The sequence below is a fragment of the Sabethes cyaneus genome, chromosome 2 (genome assembly GCF_943734655.1).
Source record: "Sabethes cyaneus chromosome 2, idSabCyanKW18_F2, whole genome shotgun sequence".
NCBI lineage: Eukaryota > Metazoa > Arthropoda > Insecta > Diptera > Culicidae > Sabethes > Sabethes cyaneus.
This window is the reverse complement of record NC_071354.1, coordinates 21,754,824-21,781,138: the sequence shown is the minus strand read 5'-3', so window position 1 is coordinate 21,781,138 and position 26,315 is coordinate 21,754,824. Positions and strand designations below refer to the sequence as shown.

The 26,315-nt window shown below is 39.2% G+C and overlaps 1 protein-coding gene across 1 annotated transcript in view; it reads left to right on the top strand.

Annotated features, from left to right (window-relative positions):
- The window catches only part of LOC128735179 (roundabout homolog 2-like), a 144,403-nt gene that overhangs the window by 82,524 nt on the left and 35,564 nt on the right, over window positions 1-26,315 (top strand). Inside the window, exons 5-6 of the mRNA XM_053829674.1 lie at window positions 20,427-20,704; window positions 20,788-20,995. Of these exons, the coding sequence (XP_053685649.1) occupies window positions 20,427-20,704; window positions 20,788-20,995 (486 nt within the window). The remainder of the gene's footprint in view (window positions 1-20,426; window positions 20,705-20,787; window positions 20,996-26,315) is intronic.

The following is a 26,315-nucleotide window of genomic DNA, read 5'->3' as shown; positions in this document are numbered from 1 at the left end:
CTTAAAGGTGTTTTTTTTGTCGAACACATAACGGTTAAAAAAATCTCTGTTTTTTTTCGCCCCCCCCCCCCCCCCTTCAGTGGCCCAACACCTGAAGGACAAAAACTTTATAAAATTTTTGTAATGGCCTTATCATTTTTCATTTATCATAATTTTAGACAAATTTTATATATTTTGTTACAAATTTTGTTTCAAATTTGCACCAACTTTGTCCTACCGCCTGAACTTAACAGCAGATGAAGCAGAAACAATTTATCGCTCACTTGTAATTCATGGTGGCGAACAAAACTGCAGTAACATTACACGCGCGTGATCCTGCCAGCAGCAAAACCCATACATATTCTCCCCGAAGAAGAAGCAAATCCTTAACAGCAAGCGCCACCGACTGGCGTCTTGCAAAGTTTCTCGTAATCTGGCTTGGTTTTGCTTCGACCGGGTGGCAGCTTCCGGAACGTGTGTGACACATGTTTAATGTGGTCGTTGGGGGAAAACACACACCGCTTCCGACTAGCACTGCTAATGCCTTTACTATGACTATCACTACAACCGATGGCTGGTTTTGCTGCTGCCTGACGGTGATTATGATGACGATTCTTGTGCGCTCTTCTTGGAAATAATGGCATCAGAGCGACACGTTCATCCCTTATGGCGGTTATTAAATGTATATTTACTGCGAGGTAGTGCCATTCCTCGGCTGATGGTACCGGCAAAGTACGACTAACTTCTTCGAGAAGAGAATCCATACTTTCTCGGAAGAAAGCAACATTTGCCAGCAACGACTTTCATCCTTTTGATTGAGGTGCGTCCATAGTTCGAAGTAGGAAATCACTTTTTAATTTCTTTGAAGCTCTGCTCGAACGGAGTGATTCCAGTGCAATGCAGTAGCATTATCTTGTAGAATTTATAGTCTACTTTGAAGGAAAAAAATTGCACTACCCTTCCAATATTCATAATTAAAAGTACCAAAGACGTGGCTTCGCGGCACAGTTCAGCGTTCCGGCGACCCAACGTGATGCACTCCAGAGCACAGAATGAAAGAAAGAAAAAAAATGTTGCCAACTATCATAAATTCATCGCCAGGAGCGTGGAACCGTCAGCCATAATGACCGGAAAAATGGCATTCCACCCACACGTATCCATAAATCCGGCCACTCGAGCATGAAAATTGAAATAATTCAGCGCATCTTTATTACCGTTTTCATTTCCGAATCCAACCGTACGAGCAGGTGGCTGCGAGTGAGCGCGGGGTACGCGCGAGAGCAAATAACATGAACGGTCCTGCATGCCTCGTTATGCCATTTCAAGCCACCGTCTGTCCGTCGCCTCCATGCCCAACCTCATACTCAGCAGGATGCGGAAGACAAAAAAGCACGGTTCGCTTACCGTGTGCCGTGCCAGCAGGACTCAGGGAGGAGGCTGCTGCACTGATAAAAGCGCCGACATTCCCTGGGCTCCGGCGGCAGCGCCGCAGCGAGTGCGGACATAAAAAATCCGAATCGTCGTAATTTTTCGCCTTCCTGAAGTGTATTCATCACATAAATCATGAAAATCGTTTCCAGGCGAATCTTTTTTTTTTTTTCTGACGATGTTCCTTCACTGTACTTGCAGGTGTGTGCGTGTATGTGAATGTGTGTGTGTGTTCATGAATTTTTGATAGTGAAATGGATTCGTGAAGGCGGAAGGGGGAATAGCACTTGCGATGATGGAGGTAATCGCTCGGTCAGGTATGAATGAACGAAAGAACGAAGCGAAGAAACGGCGAGCGAGCGGTCCAGACTCGACTGTGCTGGCTGGCACGGAAGTGGGAGCCTTTTTGCAGCTCCTGGCGCACGTTTTCGGACCGTAATATCAAAATGCTATCATCATCAAATTTGGCTTGCACAGCTCACCGCGAAGCGGGTCCCGAGCGGACGGAGGGTGGAAAATCATGACCAAAATACTCGTTGGATGTTGGCTTTGTGGCGTTTTAAAATTACAGGCCACCAGCATTTTAATTTAAAATTAATGAATTTAAATGACACGGTTCTACTGATTTGGCATTTGAATGGGAATGACATGTGTAGGAACCAAGGGCCGGTGTCGGGAACCACCAGAAGATTAATATGGCGGGTTAAAACAAATTAAGTTATTGTTGATATAAAATATCAGAGAGCTTGTATACAAGCTTACTCTGCCCACCACTGATGGAGGACGATGGAGAACACTAATTACTTGAAGCCAAAATTTTACAATCGCTATACAGTAAATTCCACGAATATATAAAAAAACACTCCACGAATTATCGGAATCGACTCAATTGGTTATGATTATTAACAGCTTCATTTTCTATGGACGCCTTTGGCTATGACGTCTTCAAAAACAGGCTAGTCCGTAGTCGAATTTATTCGTCCTGAAAAGAACGGTCTTTGTTCATTAGTGAGATAGCTACGATTCAACATTTTACATTTTCAACATTTTAACTGGCACTTGAACGACTTGAACGTTCCGTAACACATAAACTTGGGCAATGCTCGCAGACTTCTTGTTGTCACCAGCGGCGGCGAGAGCCCGAATAGAACAAGACTCTGCCATTGCCTTTTTGCCGCGTCAAAAAATGTAGCATGACTTTTATTTTCGATCTACTGCAAAAGAAATAGCGTCTAACTTCTACCTTCCACAGACTGATGTCTCGTACTCGTTATATACCGAAGCAACAATCGATGAAAAGGTTCGGCTACGTAAGTATTGAAATGGCAACACGTGAAAAATGGGACGGACTAAATACACCTGAAAACCTGTGTTGAAAAAACGAAGGGTTACACCTCCGCAGTGCTATCAATTGCTACGGAGCAAGTCAACGCAAACCGTCGGAATGGTACCGAAAACCAGTGGAAAGAAACCAAAGGATAAAGAAGAAGCAGAAAGTACAAACTACAAGCCGTGATGTTCCCCAGTTTTCGGTGGGCCGCCGCGAAACCAAAAACCGTTCTTTTTAGAACGAATATCTTTGAATATGAAGACAGAAGATTTTCTTAGCTCTATTGTTCGTAATGAAACTTTCACATTATCGACTAGCAGCTTTTGTTATAATATAAAACTGCGGTAGTGTTTATTTTGTCCTTGGAAGTACGTCACAGATATGGAATTATCAACAAAAAAGAGTAAAATTTTATTTAACTGAGTTGTGGGTCCAAATCCGGTTATAATCTTTGATTATAGCTTGGTTCGACCCATGCACCTTCCAGCATTGGACAAAAGATAGAAGTCACAACGATAGCTTGTCAAGCGTAGCTACCTTTTAACCACCCCCCCCCCCCCGTCCCTTCCTTCCCCCTCCTTTCCCAAAAAATTTTCATTACTTTCCCCTACCGTCCCTCCATTAATTGTAAAAACCATCGTTTCAAAAAAATATTAATATTAATGCCTGACCGCATTTCAAGGTCAAAGACTAAAAGACGAGTTTGGTCAATTTAATCTATACCTATAAAAATGGATTTCTGTCCGTCTGTCTGTGTGCCTGTCGGGATGTTCCTTATAGAATCGAAAACTACTTAACCAATCGGCGTGAAAATTTGCATGTAGAGGTTTTTGGGGCCAGGGAAGGTTCTTATGATGGTTAGAGACCCCTCCCCCCACTCAGAGGGGGGGCTCCCATACAAATGAAATACAAATTTCTACATAACTCGAGAGCTAATCATTTGCTTGATTACAAACAAAATTTGACATGCGAGTGTTTCTGGAGACAAGAATTTTTTCTATGGTGAATTGAGACCAACTAATAATGTAATATATACTGGACACTATCACTTATTGTTCTTACAAAATAAAATTGAGCATTTACCTTATTCGCCAACCGGTTTCGGGTAGATGTTACCCATCATTGGACCTAGCCCCGATGATGGGTAACATCTACCCGAAACCGGTTGGCGAATAAGGTAAATGCTCATTTTTATTTTGTAAGAACAATAAGTGATAGTGTCCAGTATATACATTACATTATTAGTTCAATAGTTCTTACGTTGCACGAAGATACGAAAGTGAAAGTGAATTGAGACCCCTCCCCTCTTTAGAAGGGGAATTATGACTCCTCTCCTTTAAGAGGGGGGGCTTCCATACTAATAAAAGCTGCTTTCAGTTGCCCAACATCGGAAAGACAACAACTTTGTGAAATATTTGTAATGGCTCAAAAACTGTTATGAAAGAACTAAAACATCTTGTTAAAACAAGCAATGACACGAAGTTAAGTAACGAGAAGTGCGTTGCGGTAAAGTGAAGTGAAGTGAAACGATGAAATGTGACGAAAAGTGAAGAAAACTGCAGAAAAGTGCAGGAGTCTGGAGTGAAATAAAGGAAAGTGAAGTAAAGTACAGTTAAGTAAAGTAAAATAAAGTAAACTGGAATAGAATGGCATTTGGATTGGAGTGAAAGGGAATAAAATTTGGAATGGAGTGGAATTGGAATGCACAATAGATGCAATACCACAATACCACAATAGATCAAAATAATGGTCGCAGTGGTCAAATCTTTCGACAAAAAAAACATTGGAATGCAATTTGGAATTTGAAATGGAGTGGATTTTGGAAGAGAGTGAAATGTGATGGAATTTGGAATGTAATAAAATTTGAATTGCAGTGAAATAGAAAGGAGTTTGGAATGAAATTAAATAAAATGGAATTTGGAATAGAGCGAAATGGAATGAAATTTGGAATTTGGAACTGAGTGGAATTTGGAATGGAGTGGAATGGAATGAAATTTGGAAAGGAGTAGAATGGAATGTATTTGGAATTTGAAATAGAGTGGAAGGGAATGAAATTTGGAATTGAGTACATTGGAATGCAATTTGGAACTTGGAATGGAATGGAATACATTTTAAATGGAATTTGGAAACGAGTGAAATGGAATAAAATTTAAAATGTAGTAGAAAGGAAAGAATTTTGGAGTGGAGTTAAATAAAATTGAATTTGGAATGAAGCAGAATAGAATGAAATTTGAAATTTGGAACGGAGTGGAATGCAGTAGATGGGAATGGAGTTTGCAATGAAGTGGAATAAAATGGAATTTGGAATGAAGTATAATGTAATTGTTATTATAGCTTTCGAATGAGTATCGATAAAAACGTTCGTTTTTTCAGCAATTTGACTGCGAAGCCGAAAAATAACGCTGAGTAGAGTGTAATATTATTTGAAAGTAGTGGAATGGAATGGAAATTAGAATGAAGTGGAATGAAGCGGAATTTGAAAAAGAGCGGAATAGAATTAAATTTGAAACGAAGTCAAGTGGAACGCAGTTTGGAATGGAATGTAATGAGATTCTAATTTTGGAATGTAGTGTAATGGAATGGAAGTTTGGAATTTGGAATTAGAGTGGAGTGCATTGGAATGCAATTTAGAATGGAGTGGAAATTGAAATATAGTGAAATAGAATGGAATTTGGAATGGAATGAAAAGGAAAGGAATTTGGAATGGAATAAAATAAAATGGAATTTGGAATTGAATGGAATTTACAACTGAACGAAATGGAATGAAATTTGGAATTTGAGATATATTTGTGATATGCAATCCGTCAGGGGGTACGCGAACCGAAAAAAGGTTGGGAACCGCTGCGTTAGAGGGTTAAAATTTGAAATGGCGTGATGTGGAATGGAATCTAAAATGGAGTGGAATGGAATAGAATTTTAAAATGGTATGGTATGGTATGGTATGGTATGGTATGGTATGGTATGGTATGGTATGGTATGGTATGGTATGGTATGGTATGGTATGGTATGGTATGGTATGGTATGGTATGGTATGGTATGGTATGGTATGGTATGGTATGGTATGGTATGGTATGGTATGGTATGGTATGGTATGGTATGGTATGGTATGGTATGGTATGGTATGGTATGGTATGGTATGGTATGGTATGGTATGGTATGGTATGGTATGGTATGGTATGGTATGGTATGGTATGGTATGGTATGGTATGGTATGGTATGGTATGGTATGGTATGGTATGGTATGGTATGGTATGGTATGGTATGGTATGGTATGGTATGGTATGGTATGGTATGGTATGGTATGGTATGGTATGGTATGGTATGGTATGGTATGGTATGGTATGGTATGGTATGGTATGGTATGGTATGGTATGGTATGGTATGGTATGGTATGGTATGGTATGGTATGGTATGGTATGGTATGGTATGGTATGGTATGGTATGGTATGGTATGGTATGGTATGGTATGGTATGGTATGGTATGGTATGGTATGGTATGGTATGGTATGGTATGGTATGGTATGGTATGGTATGGTATGGTATGGTATGGTATGGTATGGTATGGTATGGTATGGTATGGTATGGTATGGTATGGTATGGTATGGTATGGTATGGTATGGTATGGTATGGTATGGTATGGTATGGTATGGTATGGTATGGTATGGTATGGTATGGTATGGTATGGTATGGTATGGTATGGTACTTACAATCTTTTTCAATTCTGTGCCCTGTGTCAACTATCAATCGTGATATGAATGAAAATAGGCGATGAATTACCAGCATCGAACTGGTACGATAAACCAGAATAAAAGCCTGCAACCAATTCAGGAACAAAATAATCGCTAGCTTTAAAATGTGAATCCTCTTTCAAGGGTAACTTCGTGTATTTAATACATTATTATAATTATTAGAGGTGGCTAGGCATTTATTTGATACGGTTTACTTTCAGGATATCAACTTCGTCTAGGTACACTAAGGAAAAATGGTTGGGATAAATTGGCTTTCTGAAAAAAAATTGCATTAAATTTTGTTGCGAAAGTAATGCGTCTACAACAGTTTATATTGTTTACATTGAAACTTAGAATAAATTTATCGTAATATCGTAAATTTATCGTCTCAAATTCAAATTTTATACATATTTTTGTTTCTTATTTCAAGCAATAAATTTCACTATATTACATTACAAATTAACTGCATTTTTTAAATATATTTTGGTTGTTCGCTTGAAAAAAATACCACAAAAGGACAACAGTGCAAGTTGCACTGTAAATAAAAATTTTTGTTCGCGAAAAAATATTTTTTTTATTGTTAAGATACTTAACAACCTGTCATTTTTATGGTGGAATCTCTCAAAACCATGAATGTTATGGTGGACTAGAATTAGTTTAATGGTTTGGCTATGTATTTTGTATCCTACTGTTACAGTAATTTTTATCTTCGTGCTATGGTTATTTTTTCCGGGTTGGTTATTTTATGGAACCGAATTCAACGAAAGCGCAGGTGTATTAGATCGTCGTCTGGGAAAGCAAAAATGTGCTTCCATGTGATTGCTTGAAAAATTAATATTAACTTAATTTTCTAATCAATTTAAAAAATGGTTAAAATGGTAATGGAAACATAATAAAATTACTGGACATTTTTTATATCCAACGACATATTGACGATGGAATTCCATGCAGCGATAGAAAAGTTATTGATGTTTGAAGTCTTTCATTCAAACGTTACAGTTTCGCTTTCATTTTCACAAACTGTTACCCAGTATAGTAAACAAAGACAAAGAGTCCTACGTCAACAGAAGTTCAAGTCCCGATATCGGAATGTAGCACCATGGCTATGCTCGACTTATCGCTTTTTGGCCTCATTCATTGACATATATTTTAGGATCCTTTTATGTAACAAATAAATTCAGATAGTAATCAACGATCTTTTTTTCAAAAGATATTTTGTTTAATTAATACACGATAATCAACACACCATTTTAATTCCCTACGAAGATGGCAAAAAAGGCTAAACCTAATCTTTTGCCGTGATTTCAAGCAGAAAACATCAATCCTATAGTCAATAGTAGTCCCCGTCCCCCTTCCCGAGGAAAAACCTAACAAATGGACACGAATTAATCAGGTCGGTATCTCCACCCAGTCGGACACTTCTAAGAACGGAAAAAAGATTTTTCCACCCGGTATAACCAATGTAGTAACGATGAAAATCGGAGAAAAATACTCAGAGAAAAAAAAACTACCAACCCTCGGTTTTCACCTCACCCTCCTCTCGGTTTTTGGGCATCCATAAATTTAAGTGGCCACCAACCGTTGAAAGGAGCCATGTTTGTGTGCCACGACTTGTCTGCCTATCCAGCTGGGGGAGAGGGCTTTTCCACTCGTCTTGCTTAGCTTTGATACACTGAATGGCGAACAGCCAGCCAGCAGCAGCGGATACAGGTGGAAGGTGTTGGCAGCAGCCGAAATAAATGTGACGCAAGATAAAGTCCAACCAGCAAGCGGAATGTATGCGGATTTCCGTATGTTCACTGGCAGAGTAGCGAACCGGTAGTCCCAATTTAGAAAGAAAGAAAACCGTTCGTACACTTACGACCGACCGACCGACCGGACGGAACGGAAGCTGGAAGCTCTTGAGCACTTTGCCGTCTAGCAGTCGGTGGTCGTAAATCTTCGGCAGCTCTTAATTCCTTCTACTACGGGGATGTGTTGATATGGCCGAACGCAACCTGTGCGGTTGAAGCTTAAGCTACAGGCTTCATTTCGTTCGGGCATGAATGCTGTGACGAGAAGTGAAAAATGATCAACACTAAAGTGTTGCGACTGCCGGGCGCTGGATAAAAGGAATCGAATTGATGGCTGTAGCTTAGACAGGGAGCTTTTGGTTGTCTTCCTTAGAAAATATTCGTTTCTGTCTAATTGAAGATTTTCGTGAGAATAATAAGGATTTTCAAATGAACTGACTGAGCTTTATGATGAAGTTTTGCTCGAATCTATCGAACCAATGATAGTGGAAATAACTCCAATAAGCAACTGAGTCAGAAAAGTTTCGTGCTCCGGAAAAGTCAAGTGTCACGATAAACAGCCAATAAACAAAATGTTCAATGAAGTTTTTGCTCCTACATACAATGAACAGGGCAAACTGCAGTGCCCAGCGCAGCAGAGATCGGCAGAGAGGACGACAAAAAAGTGCTTCGTCCTGCTGCTGGAAAGCTGACGGCAGTACAATCGCTACTCGATTCCAAGCGCAGTGGCATCGGCATAAACATGAGACCAACAACGGAAAAAAGTTGTCAAGTAAGGTAACCCGAGAAGATAATGTTTTGTATGTACATACACCCATTTTGTTGTCTGCTGATGTCCTGCTGCTTGAAGTCTCTTTTTTTGTCGTTTTCTGGTCCGACCATTGTGTTCCGAGTTGCTTTCGTGCTAACCTGACCCACCCGGAGCTGAACCGTTTTATAATGCAAAGCTTTTGGGAACGGAAGTATGGCACGAAACAGCACCTCACGGTCGCGAGTCATTGATTGCCCTCGGTTTTTTCTTTCTTTACTCTGTCTGCTCTGAACTGCATCTTCCGAAAACTCCCGAGGACCGGTAACAAGCAATTTAACAACTACCGACCGTGTACTTGGACGTGACCTCGATGTGTTTAGTCCCGAAAGTTGATTGTACCGTGTGCACGGTTGCTGCGAACTAGTCAAGCAATGGGCAAGTCACGTGGGGCATGTTTAAGTAAAATACGAAAGTTCGCAGCTTCCGTCCAGTAACAGTGTATCGATAAATTGGCAGGACATCGTTCGTCGTCGAAAAACGGACGCTCCGGGCATGGGAAAGAGACCATGATTGGACAAAAATTTGATTCCTGGCGACACACTGCACCGAAAGAAGTGCTGGAAGCATCTTTAAAATTGCGATAAACGCAAATGTTAGTTCGGCAATTTGCAAAATGATCTATCGAAGTGCATTTTTAATCATCGCTTACATGCCAAAGACACACTTACCGTTAAAGACCATCAAACCATCAGAGCACTTTACTTCATGTAAACCTGGTGTGGGTAATTCCACCATTCTTAGTGATATCTATTTTGTTTACCGCAAAACAGAAACGTCGTCAAGTAGGTACGATAACATGTAGGGGAAGGGCAGTAAAGACGGACACTGCGGGAAAGACGGACACTTATCATATTTCATAAACAATAATTTTTTGAAGCAAACCAATGATGGGAAATGTTTCTATAGACTGAATAAACACTTTTGAATTGAACTGCCGATTTCTTGCAGCGCAGCTGTCAAATTTATAAGCAAAACAAAGAAAAAATGCCTAAATACGCTAACCGATGTAATTTTGTGTGTGAAGAAAATAGCGGGTAAATCGTTAAAAAGCAATACTTTCGTGCTATATTGACGACATTACGTTAGTTTGACCCTTCACTGAATGTCCATTGGAAATCTAGTGAATTTTTGAATATTCAGTAAAAAGTTATTAAAGTTTGAAAAAATGGTATTCAAGTCGGGAAAGACGGACACCCGAAGGTAGGGAAAGACGGACACAAAGATTCCGTATTCATTTTGCCTAACAACGATTTAAATTGCAAATACTTGCATATTATACATGTAAAAGTATCCAGAAGTCATTTAACAGTTGGAATAGGCCAACTTTTAGAAACGATTAATTCATCACCAATTAAAATATTGAAGATTATAACAGGGAACCATTTTATTTCCTCGCTCAAAGGGGGAATTGGGTAGGGGGTTTTCCCAAGCCAATTCTTTCCTAAATACATGATGAAATATGTTAATCTTTCTTAACACTGATAATTCGCCGGCGCGTGACACCTTTTCGCGAGTGTCCGTCTTTCCCATATCAAGTGTCCGTCTTTCCCGCCCATGCGCAGAAACTCTGATTTATACATAATGTTTATAATATTAAAAAAAGTATAAATTTTGGAAGAAATTTTCTAGTACACGCTGTAACTTTATTAGACAGAGACTTAAAGTTTCAGTTTGTATGAAAATTGCAATCAATACAGTTATATTTGAGTGGATATTGACTCTTGACCTTAAGGTGTCCGTCTTTACCGCCCTTCCCCTAGGACTCCGCGCTCCGGTGGTTGTCTTCGATCAAAAAATGCCTTCGGGGACGGCGATTTTGTTTGATTTTCTTTACGTCCGCCGCCGTGCCGGCATGGTTATTTTCTTTACGTCCGCCGCCGTGCCGGCATGGTTCAATTTCGAGATATACTTTAACCAGCAAAATAAACATTGTTGTTTTTTGGTGTTCCATTTTTTGTTGTGTTTTTTTCTCGGCTTGAAATACCGGAGACATGTCCGCTGTACCTACGTGGATATCGTACTAATGGAAAGTTTAACGATATTACCAAATTTGGTCGCGATTAAATTGAGGCGCTTTCTCTAGTCGGGGTTTTTGTTTTCTTCTTTAGGAATATATTAAGTGAACTCTGTGTAGTAACATGATTCGATTTCGACCTTAATGAAATCAGGATGGAACTTACAGCCATTCCATTAACTGTTTCTTTTTAAATGATTGACTTAATTACTGCTGAATTGATACAACTAAATTATGGATTTCTCATTTAACTACATGAAAAGTAATTTGAATTCTAATTAAGTACAAACTAGTAGCTTAATATGATTGATTGGTCACAGATAAATAAATTATATTTTTTAAATCCATCAAAAGCTACTATAAAAGAGCGTGAGGTTTTAATTCTACAATCTTCCAGGATTCCAGTTAAGTTCTATGGTTAATAACGATTAAGTCGCAATACTGTTATTTCAGAAAAATGAAAGGATTTTATTCCGACATTTTGCATCTAAAGATCGAAAAATTGTTTGCATTTTCACTATCGAATAGAAGGGGAAAGCATTATAGTTAAGAGAGGATATCATCAAGATTTGCCTACATTCCGAAACATGCTAAAAACTGTTCTCTGCATTCTGTATTGGGCTGTCAAAATTAGGCCATTACAATATTATAAAGTTTTTGTCCTTCCGGTGTTCGGCCACTGAAGGGGGGAATGAAAAAAAAACAAAGCGAATTTTTTAATCGAGCAAAAAAATATGGATTTTAAGAATTTTTATTTAAGGTTTAAACGTGAAAACCGAATCTATTCTTGCTTATAATATATACGTTATTATTTTCTATGCAAAAATATACGAAAAAAGACAGAAATGAAAATTTTTTTGGACGATTTTCGGAAATTACATTGTTTGAATTTCCATTTCTGTTTCGTGCTAGAAGCGTTAATTCAACTCGGAGACTCATTTTTTGAGTTTTCAGCTTGTAGAGCCCACAGACAATTGATTTTATAAAAAGAAATTTGACTCATATCCTACAAATTATGTTTTTGCCCCCCGATTTTTCATGCCAATTTCCAAGGGGGGGGGGGATGGGGGGCGTGCCAAAAACTTTAAATATGATTTGCAATGGCCTTATAAGCCAGCCAACAACTACAATTAAGACCTATACAATTATTCTGCATTAGGCATAGTGCTGTCGTGATAGGAGCCTAACACAGCGGCACTCGATGGTTTTATTTAGTTGAACATTAGCAGGCTGCCTGAACACGATGATTATGAAATCGGAATCACACACTAAACAATCAATTGCAACATTTTTGAAGTATTTTTTGTTACGATCTTTTCACGGGTAATAGAAATAAAAATTGATACGGATTATCATCATCATCATCATCAACATTTAATACTATAAGCGCCTTATTCCACCTGTAACGAAAACCAGACCCTTGACAAGACGTCAGGTTTTCGTAGCAAAAATTGCGGCTCGCTCCCTAAATACTTTACCCAAAGTTGCAACTAATACATGTGCACCTAAATTACAGCTGGTACGAGCAGCTTACGAACACTCTCTTATCCGGAGCAGGATGTGTTGTGGATTCGGAAAATAAGAGGCCTCAAAAATTGGTGTTAAAACATGAAAATATTCGGGATACAATGCCATAATTAACAGTGGCAAATTAGTATATAAATGAAAGCGAAAACTCAAACAAATTATTCCAGATTGCATTCAAGACAAGCATCAGTAACGTAGTTGCATCTCAAAGAGTTACATAGCGTTAGAGGTACATTTTGGGGTTTCGTCATATATTCCCGGTATCTCCGTAATAATGAATCAGGATTATCACATCAAAAAACTATTTTTTCGCTGACATTATGGAAAATTAGGTTGGGCACTAGAGATGGTCGGGTATGAAAATTTAAATACCCGAACCCGACCCGTACCCGATTAAGAAAAAAATTAAAAACCCGTACCCGACCCGAACCCGCATGTTTATTATTTTTGATACCCGAACCCGACCGCAACCCGTCGGGTACGGGACGGGCCCGGGTATCCGGACATCTTTAGTGTTAAATGTGGTCAATAGAGATACCCGACCCGACCCGTACCCGGTTTCAAAAACAAAAATTAAAAACCCGTACCCGACCCGAACCCGCAAATTATTTTTTTTCAATACCCGAACCCGACCCGAACCCAGCGGGTACGGGTACGGGTGCGGGTATCGGGCAAATTTTCCGCTACCCGACCATCTCTATTGGGTACCTCCGATTCGCTCTCAATTAGATGCGAGGTAAGACCTCGCACAGACCTTATTTGGTCTGTAACGCAAACCCCAACGCCATGGTAGCGGCAACTAGCTGATGAACTGTTCGAAAACAGACACTGATGACGCTTGCAAATCATAGACCTAATACGTATCTGTCGTTAATAACATTAATAGTGGAATTCAATCGTGAAAAAAGTTTACTATAATTTCAACCTTGGTATTCCGCTAGGACGCTCTAAATACTTTAGTTAATGAACTGTAGTTGCCGTGATTTGCGGTCAAGTGCAACTCAATGTTTAAGTTTTCTGATATTTAGGACTTTGCTCATATAGACGACTGATAGATCTTGAACTAAGCATCACAAAACAAACAAATTTTGGAGAAAATAGAAGCAAATTACCGCAGCAATCAGCAGCGAAAAAAAATTCAAAATAAATAGTTTCTTTTTGTTCCTGAGTATGGTTTAAAAGAATTAATTTTCCTGAACGTTCAAAATTCATGCCTCTAGATTCAAGTAGGGTAGATGCTCCAGTAGTTGTGGTAGTACCAGTAGTGGTGGAAACTCGAAATCCATATATATAAAAGTGAGCGTGAGTATGTTTGTATGTTAGTATGTTTGTATGTTTGTATGTTTGTATGTTTGTATGTTTGTATGTTTGTATGTTTGTATGTTTGTATGTTTGTATGTTTGTATGTTTGTATGTTTGTATGTTTGTATGTTTGTATGTTTGTATGTTTGTATGTTTGTATGTTTGTATGTTTGTATGTTTGTATGTTTGTATGTTTGTATGTTTGTATGTTTGTATGTTTGTATGTTTGTATGTTTGTATGTTTGTATGTTTGTATGTTTGTATGTTTGTATGTTTGTATGTTTGTATGTTTGTATGTTTGTATGTTTGTATGTTTGTATGTTTGTATGTTTGTATGATTGTATGATTGTATGTTTGTATGTTTGTATGTTTGTATGTTTGTACGTTTGTATGTTCCACCATAACTCCAAAACGCCTTGACCGATCTCCACCAAACTTGGCACACATATTCCTTGGTATAAGGGAATCAGCACTGGGGGGTTGATAAGAAGGGGCGGTCGTAACAGGGGGAGGGAGGAGGACTATCCATAACTCCGAAATGCCTGGACGGTCTTCACCAAACTTGCCATACATGTTCCTTGACATAAGGAAATCAGCATTAAAGGGTTGACAAGAAGAGGAGGGAGGTAAGGGTTCATAACAGGGGAGGAGACCATGACTGCAAAACACCTGGACAGTTCTTCATCAAACTTGGCATACATGGCCCTTGGCAAAAGGGGGTTGACAAAAGATGGGGGATGGTCATAACAGGAAACGGGGTCATAACAGGGGGAGTTAATAACAGGGGGGTTCATAGCAAGGGGGAGACCGTAACTCCGAAATTCCTTAATAAAGAATTATGAAACTTGGCACACATGTTCCTTGGCGTATGGGAATCAGAGCTCAAGGGGTTGACAAAAGAGGGAGGTCATAAAAGGGGAGGGGGGAATTCAGTACAGAGGGAAGGTCATAACTCCGAAATTCCTGGACAATTCTTCATCAAACTTGGCATAAATGTTCCTTGACATTAGGGAATCAGCATTGGGAAATTGACAAAAGGGGAGAATCCCTAACGAGGGGAGGAGAGATCTAAATAAGTAAAAGGATTGCGTTTCTCTTAAAATTAAACCGATTGCAGTTGTGCAACTGACTGAGAAAAGAGGGGGTTCCACCGAGGAGGAATATATGGTAAATATACCTTTGTTTCCTTTTCACTATAGCGATTTTCATTGAGCAAACCGATACACAATTAGCTACGTGACAGAAGAGAAAGCTGACTGGGAAGGAACTGACATGTACGGGGACGAGGATCGTGAGTATGAATGTATGTTCCGCTATAGCTCCGGAACTTCTGGACTTTTCTTCATCAAACGTCGTTTGTCAAACAGACGTGACGTGACGTGAGGTTCTAAAACGCAAAAAAGGTTTTGTGTCGATTTATAGGCATTACCGAGAAGAAGACAGATTTATAAGTGGTTGTGGCACAACATGAGAGGAACTGACAAAAGAAGTAGACATATTCCAAAGAAAAAAGGGGTTTATAAAGGCATTATAAGAATTTTCGTTACAACTGATATACAAGTGACTGAGTGACAAAGGTGCCCCGAGTGAGATCGGGCAATCAGCTAGTATATCATAATTTTGGCGGACTTCGAGATAATTTCAATTTTTTATTGTTAAATATATATTTGTTAATAGTTTTATCTAAGATACACAGTTAAAATTTAAGATGATGGTGCAAAAATTACAAATTCCTTTTGTGCAATTACTTACCAATAAGCATTTCCAATGCAATTTAAATGCAAGCCAATAAGCATTTAAGTTGCCTTAAATGCTACTTAAATGCTATTTTGGCAAAATATGCGGCTACTTTACGGCAAGCCCTCTTATAGTGCTGACAATGCTTATTTGCAGCTAGTTACCGACAAGAAGAATTTAAATAGAATTGTGGATGCCAATTTACGACAGTTATGCAGTCAAAAGGTTGATAAACAGCAACCTGCAGTATAAAATGCCAGGGATGTTAATAAACGACTGATTTACTGCTTATACTAATGCTTATTGGTTACCTGGGTAGCATTTTAACAAGCCTATGCTGTTATCGACCTACTGCCATGCTGACTGCAAGCGTTACTAAGGGTGGCAAACAAAATTCCACTATTGTAGGCAAATTTTCCACTATTAGAGGAACATTACCACTACTTTAGGAGCATAGACTAATGTCAGGAAAAGCAATATTTTAGATATATCACCCAGCAGAATGGTATAATTTTGGTATAAAGCCAACATTATGGTGCACCATATTATCATGTAGTTCAATTGGAAACTGATAAATTGAGCGTTCAAATTGTCTTTAACACTATCCACCGACATAATCCCTCCATTACTGGAGCATCTACCCTACCGTAGTATAAAAAGTAAAAAATTTTGCTAATTTGTTTGATGTAGAACGGCTTATTCAGCCGTCGAAATTTTAGGAAAATTGTCTGCAAGTAACCGATAATTCATCCCGGTTATTTGTCCCATTCTTCTCCATCGACTCCATTTGCATTCTGTACCGTGTGTCTGTCATCTGTCTAAATTTCGTCTGTCAGTTCTGTCTGTCTATCCGTCCTGTCTGTTTGTCTGTCTGTTCTGTCAGCCTGCCCTGTGTGTCTGTCTTGTCCGTCAGATTCATCTGTCTATCTGTCCTCTCTGCCTGTCTGTCTTGTCAGCCTGTCCTGACTGTCTGTCCTATCGGTCTGTCCTGTCTGCCTGTCCTATGTATTGGTCCTGACTGTCGGTTCGGTCTGTCTGTCCAGTATGTCTGTCCCATTTGTCTATCCTATCTATCTTTCATATCTCTGTCCTGTTTGTTTGCTCTGCCTGTCCGTCTGTCCTGTCTGTGCTGTCTGTCTGTGTTGTCTATCTGTCCCGTTTTCTGTTTTGCTTATCTCTTAACTTTGTGTCTGTACAGTTCCCTGTGTCCATTCTCTTTACCTATGCTGTCTTTATTATCTTTCTGTCACTTTGTTCTATCTGTCTATCCTATCCTATCTGTCTGTCCTGCCTTCTGTCCTATCTGACTATCCTGTCTGTCTGTCCTTTCTGTCTATCCTGTCTGTGTGTCCTGTCTGTCTGTCATGTCTATCTATCCTGTATGTCTCTTTTGTGTTTTTGTCCTGTCCGTTTGTCCGAGGAAAAGAAGGGCGACGTCAAATATCAACAGATCGATGGCTGCAGATTTACTCACAAAACTATTAGCGGCTTGGAAACTTCGACGTTTTTCCGAAATGCTGCATGGGCATACACTGAGGAGGAGAGTAGAAATTTACGCCCCCCGTTCTCTATTACAGTGCTTAGACGTTACCGGTTATCAATCACATAACACTTACACAAATATATAAAGACATTTTTCTATAATTCAATTGTTCTCTTTTGCTAAAGCTACTGAGTGAAGCACACATTAATAATATTCTTTATAAGTTTTTGTAGTTGATTTCTCGGTATAAAATACTCTCACGATCCGAATCAATCCAACAGGGGGGGTTCGTAACAGGGGGAGGTCATAACTCCGAAATGCCTGGACGGTTATTCATCGAACTTGGCACAATTGTTCCTTGGCATAAAAGAATCAGCACTGGATGGTAAACAAAAACGAGGGAGGGAGGTTCCTTGATAGGGAGGGATGGTCCCTAAAGGGGGAGGCCATTACTCCGAAACGCCTTGACCGTTCTTTATCAAACTTGGCACACATGTTCCTTGACATCAGGGAATCAGCACCGGGGATGACTGTACCAATTTATCCGTACAACAGAAAAAATTAAAATACGATACACTAAACGGCAATGCTCGCAACTGTAGATTTTTCAAGTGTAATTATGCGCCGAATCAAAGTGACCCATATAAAAAGTGTTCGACCATTAGTGCTGGCCGACTCTATTTGAGTTACAGGGGCAATCATTCAAACAGTGTGGAGTTGATCTGAGGACACCATGTTTTCCCCATGGTCAACTTTATGTGGCATATTCCAGAGTGGGCTCGGCCAATAATTTGTGCATGCTTGCTCCTGGTGGTGAAACTAAAAACATTGTTTACACACAAGTTTTGTCTTTAAGTGAGATGAAAGGAATGACAGGTTTTTTGAATCCAAGGAAGAAACACTGTTGCACCTTCTACTTTTTTTGAAAAGTACAATAACAAAACTATTCATTACCTATGGGTGGGGTTGCCATTGTTAGCGGAAGGTGCAAATAGGATAAATATCTTTGTTTCTCTTTCTCTATAGGGTTTTATAGGGATTTCCATAAAGAAAACAAATGTGTAAGTGGCCGGGTAGACAAAAGAGGGGGAGCTGACAAATGGGGAAGAACGTCCAAAAGGGGAACAAGCGTTAAATTTTTGCATTAAAAGCATTTTGGTTACAATAACTAATGTACAAGCTGTGAGGTAAAGGCGCCCCGAGTAAAACCGGGCACTCAGCTAGTATATAACTGTTTCATGGATCCCGGATTAGTTGCGTGCTTTCATAATCAACCAACCTTGAATGTCACGTCAAAATTTAACAATTTAACCAATTGGACAAATAAAAGACTAACTGTTCCATTTTAAAATCATTTTTTTTTTGCATTTTTGTTAAATTATACAAAAGAATTCATGTAACTAGTTTCATTGTTAAACTGTACATTTTGTGTTTTCTCTGAAATAAATAAAATATTTGTTTTACAGTAACGTATTAAACACATTAGACACAATCAGCACCCATTATTACTGTGTGAATCGGCTCCTGTTTCACCAATTTTTTTGCAAATACCCTGTAAAATAGTTGTTTAAAGAGTAATTTATTTTCCTTTAAAATACCAGGGATTTGATGAAACAGAGACCGATCTGCATAGTAGGGATAGTGTCCCGTAACGCTGGAATGTGTCATTAAAGCGTTATGGGACACTACTTCACCAAATCCATGCAATTCAAATGGTAAATTGGGTCGGGTCTCGTCACATATTTTTCCAGTTATCCTCCAAAAATTTGGTAAAACAGGAACTAATTCGCACAGCAAACATGGCTGCACTTTGTGTTCCGTAACGGGGTAACGGTGGAATGTGTCATAACATAGAAATAGAAATAGATAGCTGTGCTCACAATTTCATTTTCCCACTGTTTCCCACATTCCTCCAGTATCAACCCACGTTATTCTTTTAAGATCTGTGTATCAGCGATTGAATTATGTGTCCTCTCCATAGCTCTATAAATAGTTTTTCCCTGCAGTTTTCTATAAACTATCTTTCTATCAACTTCTATTCCCGCCGCCTGAAACAATCAGCAGTTCCGATGGAAACTTGTTTGGAAGGTTCTTTGCAACAAATGAGACAAGTCGCGTCGTATTTGAACCGACTGTATTTATTTGTTTCGAAAATGTCTGGCCTTAGTCCTTTGTGAACGTTGTCCAGTGTCCAATGTGTTCATACTTCCGCCAATACTTCATACTTCATACACCAATAAAATGTTAACAGTGAAATAAAAATGAAATAAGTCAAAATTTGTTATTATCCAGTACCAAAATAACTTGTCTCAAGTAACCAACTACGAAAACATATATTTTTTACTTAATTAGTCACTTGGGTCATTCGTGACTTTTGCGAGATTGGGATTTAAACCCGGGTCCTCGCCGTAAGAAGCACGAGTGCTAACCTGGATTGACCCCTAATAAAATACATTATTTATCAAAAAATTGAATCTTTTAAATCATAAACGAATAACTTTTGTCTATAGCAAGCTATTTGCTTTTACCCATCGGTATCTATGCATTAATTTCTGCCCATTGCATTGCATTTTGATGACCTACCTACCACATCGTACACATTCCGTCAAGGTTCTATGAAACGTAAAACTCTTTCTTTTTGTCCTCTGTCCCCGGTTGCTGTCCTGTCCAGTTTTACTGACCGGAACACAGTCGTTTCAGAAGTTAACGATAGCAGACGCCATCGCATCGTTGCGCTCTCGGTTTATGTGTTCTGTGTGTGAGCCGTGCGTCCTTTGGCTTCCTCTCTCCTTAGTGGTGGTTTCCATGGAAAATAGGACAGCAAAAAAAAACGGCCACAACCAACGGCAACTCAGACAGAATACCTACATACCCACCTTCGGTTTAACTATCCAGTGTTTTGCCGGCAATCGAAAGCAACTCGAGCAGTACAGTGTGCGATGCTCGAGTGTGAACTGTGGGAGTCGGCGTGACAACCGAGCGGCGGAACTCGGGCGCTTTGTTTTCCGTCGGGTGCTATAATTTATGGACAGTGCGCGGCTGAGGGACCGTGTAAAAACATGAAAATTGTAGGTTTAATGGTTCGTTTTTTAAAGACAGGCAGAACAAAAAAAATCCACTGATACAAACGATCGAGAAACGATGGTTGAGATATCACGTGAACGACAAGCCCAGAACGCCGGACGGTGTGGGAAATTGGATGCCCGTTTGACAAATGGGGTTGATGTAATTGGAAAATGACCATTTGCTGGACAATGACTATATGTGAATCTTTTCCTCCATTCCTACTTTCAGCGCCTCCAACGTTCATCATTCGGCCGCAGGACCAACGGACCAACCTGAACGGTGTCGCAACGTTCAAGTGTACAGCATCGGGCAATCCTCCTCCGTCGGTGTTCTGGTCCAAAGAAGGCTCCCAAACGCTGATGTTCCCTAACAATACGTACGGAAATATACACATATCCAGCCAGGGATCCCTTCAGGTACGAGGAGCCCAGAAGGAAGATGACGGCTATTTCGTTTGCTCAGCACTTAGTGTGGCCGGCTCTACCACTAGCCGAGCGTATCTTCAGGTGAGTTTTACCAACTCAGTACTTCGAGCAATTTGCATGATGTTTATTGTAACTTTCAACCATGTGTTTTGTATTTCGAACAGGTCACCAGTTCGTTTGACAGTAGCCCACCCCCGCTGCTGCAGGCAGTGCCAGCTAATCAGACGCTACCGCGGGGCAGCATCGCGCTGCTACCCTGCCGAGGGTCCGGTCCGTCTAGTCCGAAACTCTACTGGAAGAAGAACGTCACCGACATCACCGCTCTCGGGCCACGCTTCACCATCGTTCAAGGCGGAACGCTCAAAATTGACGGTGAGTACCTGCCAGCCAGGCCGTGCCACCTACCACCGAGTTCTGCGGTAGGGCACGCCGGCTCTATACTTTGTTTCCAATCGAACGGACGAGTAATTGCCGGTTTGCATGACCACCACCCCGTGGCATGGGCGCCTGCCGCCTGCCGGGTGCCGGTCGGTCGTAGCATAGCATAGGTTCGCAACCGTGGTAGTCATCATCGATTTGTTTTGCCGGTTGAAATCGTTTTGTTTCGATGAGCTGCATCGTGCGCATTTGCCATCGGGATAGGTACCTTCCAACCTACACAGCAACGAGCAAAGTATCGACTTGACTCGACAGAACCCGGCAATTTCGATGTTTGGCTGGCAGTGGCTTACGGGACGTGACATGGTACACGCGATAATCATGGGATACAACCGTGATGGGAGTGATGTTTTCATGGGGACGGTAGTGTGCCATATGATTGTTGGTTAAATTTCACCGGCACGGTTGCTCTTTCGTGTTTTGTTGATACATACAAAGGTGGTTGTTGTTTGTTGGTCTTTAATTTTGGCTCTAGGACATTAAGGGTTACGGCTTTTTTAAAGCGATAACCCTTTGTTTGCTCGTGGACTTACGGCTCGTGCTGCACATTTCACCGAATGTGTATCATTTTACTAAATTATAAGTTATAATTCCTACTCATTTTCTAGGCTAAATATTGATTTTACAGAAGTAACTGTAGGGTAATACATAATACTAGTTCGCGAACACTTTCCCCGGAGTCCGAGAAGGAAGCGACGTCAATTAAAACGGCTCATTCACACGCAATTTAAATTGCGTGAAAATATGTACTCAGTTACGCTAATGATCGCTTTAGGCAAAGCATGGCAAACCAGAAACGAACGGCATTAGTTGCAGTAATTACACCTATTAGAAGCACATTAATTAAATATTCTGGACCGATTGGTTGGTTTTATTGATCCACAAAAGCGACTCTAAAATTGTCGGCGTGGACACTTGCAGAGTAAGCAACTTATAACGACTTATTTAATTCGATAGTTTTGTTCGTTTAGTAAACAACGTCCATCGCACAATGATGGGGAAGTTGACAAAAACGCAACGAAAATCTAAAACCCACTGCATTTCAGCAACCAGTCCTAAAGTTTGTAATCAAAATTTTATAACATTCAGTTTAAGGGTCATCGTGGTCGCTCACTACTGCGCTTTTACTTTCACACATGCTTTCAATTTAGTATGTTTTTTTTTCTGATGGGAGATTTTGACTATTTTATGCATTATAATAAACTTTTTTAGTAGTTTAGAATGTATTTCGAATAGCATTACATCATGTTAATCGAAGATCCTAGACTTTTTCAATAGTCTTTGCTTTTGAGACGTTAATTTGATAAGACGTTTTTTAACGTACCGAGAAGGCCAAAATAGAATAATAACCAGCAATGGGTCAAAAATCGACGACCTTCAAATTTGAATATTTGTTGACGAGTTGTTAGATATGATTTGATACATTTGTAAAGCCTTAGGAATGGTAATATATAGCTGTCCTGTAGTCTGTATATAAAGTTTGAACGTAGTCCATTGCATTTAACGGTAAATGTATGAATTCAAGTAAGTTAGTCGTAGTCGTGAAGGGACAGCCATGGCGTGTTTCGTCAGCCACGTAGGCTTGCGGAATAAGCAGTTTCATCAAGCTTTTTATTTTGTTTTGTTTTCGTTGCGAGCGTCCTTGGAGAACTGGGTCGAACGTTCTAGGAAATGTGTCATATTTCTTTTAAGCTGGCGTTGACCGTTCTACTTTCAGACCAACGCTGCTTTGCTATGAAATGATCGGAATTTAATCTTTCGACTCCAGGCTAAATCCCTAAAATCATGCTCGCAGAGGGTAAAGTCGTTACATCTCCCCCCCCTTTATGGGTTGCTGATTCTCTGATCTCTGAAAGAGAGGCTTTTTTTTGTACACCAGAAAGGCATTGGGTTAAAAGACCACTGCGACAGTGTTAATAGAGGTTTACCAACTAGTAAAGTAGTTTGGCAATTAGTGTGCAATTCAAAGCGGGAGAACAAACGGTGAAGGCCCTCACTTGCGTCATAGGATCCGCAAGACTCCGAATTTTAATACCAAAAACAAAGTTACATTATTCATTATTAAGTGACTCCCTAGTTGAAATTGACGTCATAAACTTCGAGCAAATTTTCATTCTTTTGGTCAACACGCGCTCCGCCTCTCATGGTCATGTTAACACGGTTCCGTAATTGATAAATGCTGAACTATGGAGCATAACACATAAAACGTATGCTTGCCGTACTCTCATTTGGGTGGTTGGGGACAAGTGGAACCCATACAAGTTTATAGAACTCGACTTAAGCTTTAAGACGAAGCATTGATCTCATAAGTCCGCTTGCCCCATTTTACCCCATAGGCTCGTGAATCTACGGAAATTTAAAGCTTGAATATTTGATAACTTAGAAAGTAAAAGTCCCAGAGATTTGCGGTCTTCTGCAAAAATGTGTGTTTTGATAGCTTCAATAATTGTCTAGAACATTATATTCTTGTAAAATGCAACTAACAAAAGCTAAGAATGAAAAACTAATTTTTGAAGAAATTTCAAAGAAAATGCCCTATAATTCAGCACTCGATTAAGATAGAAATTTTATTTCTTTGGTAAAGTTGCTTGCTTTTACAATATTTACAACTGTGCCGAAGAAACTAGGTCTATATATCCTAACACAAAAAAGTTATTTGTTTATTTTCATTGTAGTAAGCAATGATTAACTTTTGACAGTTTTAGATTGGGGGGGATGTTCATACGAACAAAAGTACTGAAGATCGTAAATGATAAAATGAAAGCAAGACACTAGGAAAAAAGTTCCACTTTTAGCCCTTTTGGACCACTGTGCGTAGGTCAGGCAAAAATAACACTCATAACACGATAACACTCACATCCTAAATCTAAAATTCGGCAGTGACTCACCAATCCTTTGAATTTTGAGGAAACGCACCGACTACTATAATTTATTAAGGAATTTAACTTTTAGGAAAGTTTCCGGATTTAGTGACAAATTAACGGGTGGCAACTAAAATTTTGGAATTTCTTTGTCAAGCTGTTAAGAAGAGACACACAGAGTTGGAGAAAATCTGATTGATTCATTGATATATACAGATACATTTTCCATTGTCGGTAAAAGTATGGATTCTGGAACTATTCTGGGTTATCATTTGCAACATTGATTCACATTCGTCAATTTCTAAGAAATTGTTGATAGCACCATTCATTGTGATAGATTGATTAGAAGTATAATTGTGTTACAACTAACATGTGGACAACCAGTTAAAATATCAATTAACTAACGTCTTCTGCATCTTACTAGTTCCTTTCGACAGTTTACTTTACAGCTATTTGAATACTTAACAGAAAAGAAATAATTAAAACTATGTAAAGAATTGCAAGCAACTAACATAGGAAAAGCAGCAAATTAAACGCTCAAAAACTATTCTCGGATAAGACAACATTTTCCTCGCTTTGACAATAGCTGCGTCACGTCACTTGCACAAATATCTTGTCAGCCCTATTTCCGTGCGAGACAACAATTCCGAACAAATTCTAGCAATGCAGTTTGTTCCTATTATAATATGCCAAGTTTAGTAAAAAATTATGTTCTACCTTTTTGCATAATTAGGGTGGGAATGTTTCCACACATTAGGATGATTCAAAAAAAATGTTAAACGCATACCAAAAATACTATGTCTTTATGAAAGTTAATAAAAAAAAGTTGTAGAACATACCAAGCTAAGTAACTTGGTCAAATATGGTAGCTATCTATGTCTTATGGTTTTAGAAATATAATGATTTGCTTGTAAACAGCACTTAAGGAGACACCGAAAGTGGCTAACGTTATTGTGTTAGAGCGACACACACTGTACTGTACATCTCATGTGTTCGTTAAAAACCTAAACGTTTATTTGAATGTTGCATTAGTATTGGTACTATATGTCAAATGGCAGAGCTTGCGAACAAAAACACAGCTGATCCGCAGCAACCGCACCGACTACTAAAATCCCGAAATATGGTTTATTTTCTTTATCAAGACATTCCGATTCATCTAAGATTTGCAGCAGCAATCCTATTGATCCTATGCATTCAATAGGATGGCTAATTATTCCGTTTGCATTGAAGGCGAGTTCTTTGTTTACATTCTCTAAGCTTATCGATGCGGCAAAAGCAGAAAGCTCTTTAAAAGCTCATTGATGTGGCGAAACTTTGAGATCGTGGTGCTGTTTTTTCGAAAAGCGCTAGTACAACGAAATATGTGCGCAACCAAATATCTATTAACCAATTCCAGATTATACGTTTTATGAAAACGTAATGATCTATATGATCCGTTGAATTTATTTTCCATTAGCAACTATGTTTTGCTGAGCGTTTGTTGATATATACCGGGTCGACAAATGGAATGACAAGATTTAGGAAATCTAACAGCACTGGGAGCACTGATTACGTGCTCTGCCAATACATATGCATTTTTAAGGCACAAAACAATACATGCATTGAACGGTAGCCATTTTTCCAGCCATCTTTGAGCCATTTTCGGTTTCCCCTTAAAATCTATTTGTGTCAATAATCAATAACTTTTGAGAATATAATCAGATACTGACAACTGATACTTGCTTTTACCGTTTTTTTGTACTTTTATGTGTAAGTTGTTTGATCTGACATCATTTACCACCTTGAGAATTTTATGAGTTCAGAGAAGTACTATTTTTCACCGAATAAGCTTAATAGGCCGTATGAATAAATGAGTTAGAGCAAATGCTCCCATACGATTTAAACGGGAAAAGCAAAGAGAACTGTTTTATTCATAAGGCCCAATATCTCAGAAAATTTAGAAAATTACGAATAACGATGTTCCACTAAAACGTGGATTTTAGTACGATAAATAACTTTCTAGGAAACTATGAACACGTAAAAACTGACCAGAATAATTTAGAGACAAAAAAAACTGTTTTAAAGGACTTGCCCACTAAATAACGCTTCACAGCTAATTTTTATGAAGAGATACAGCTATAATGTCTTTCACAAAGTTGTTTGTATTGATATTTATTATATCTTTGCTGAACACATCAAATCTCTATCTCGAATATGTGAGGAAATAGATTTCGTTTTTCACTTTTCAGAGAATTAATCACATAATAAACAAACAAACAAACAACATAATGGTTCCTGCCCGACGAAGGGTTTTTATACCAAGAAATATTGCCTTGTGCGAAAAATCTCGCGCTTCGGTGTAACCTCAGGCGATCACGTATTTCGTAGTTTGGATCACTGTGCAACCTGGTCCA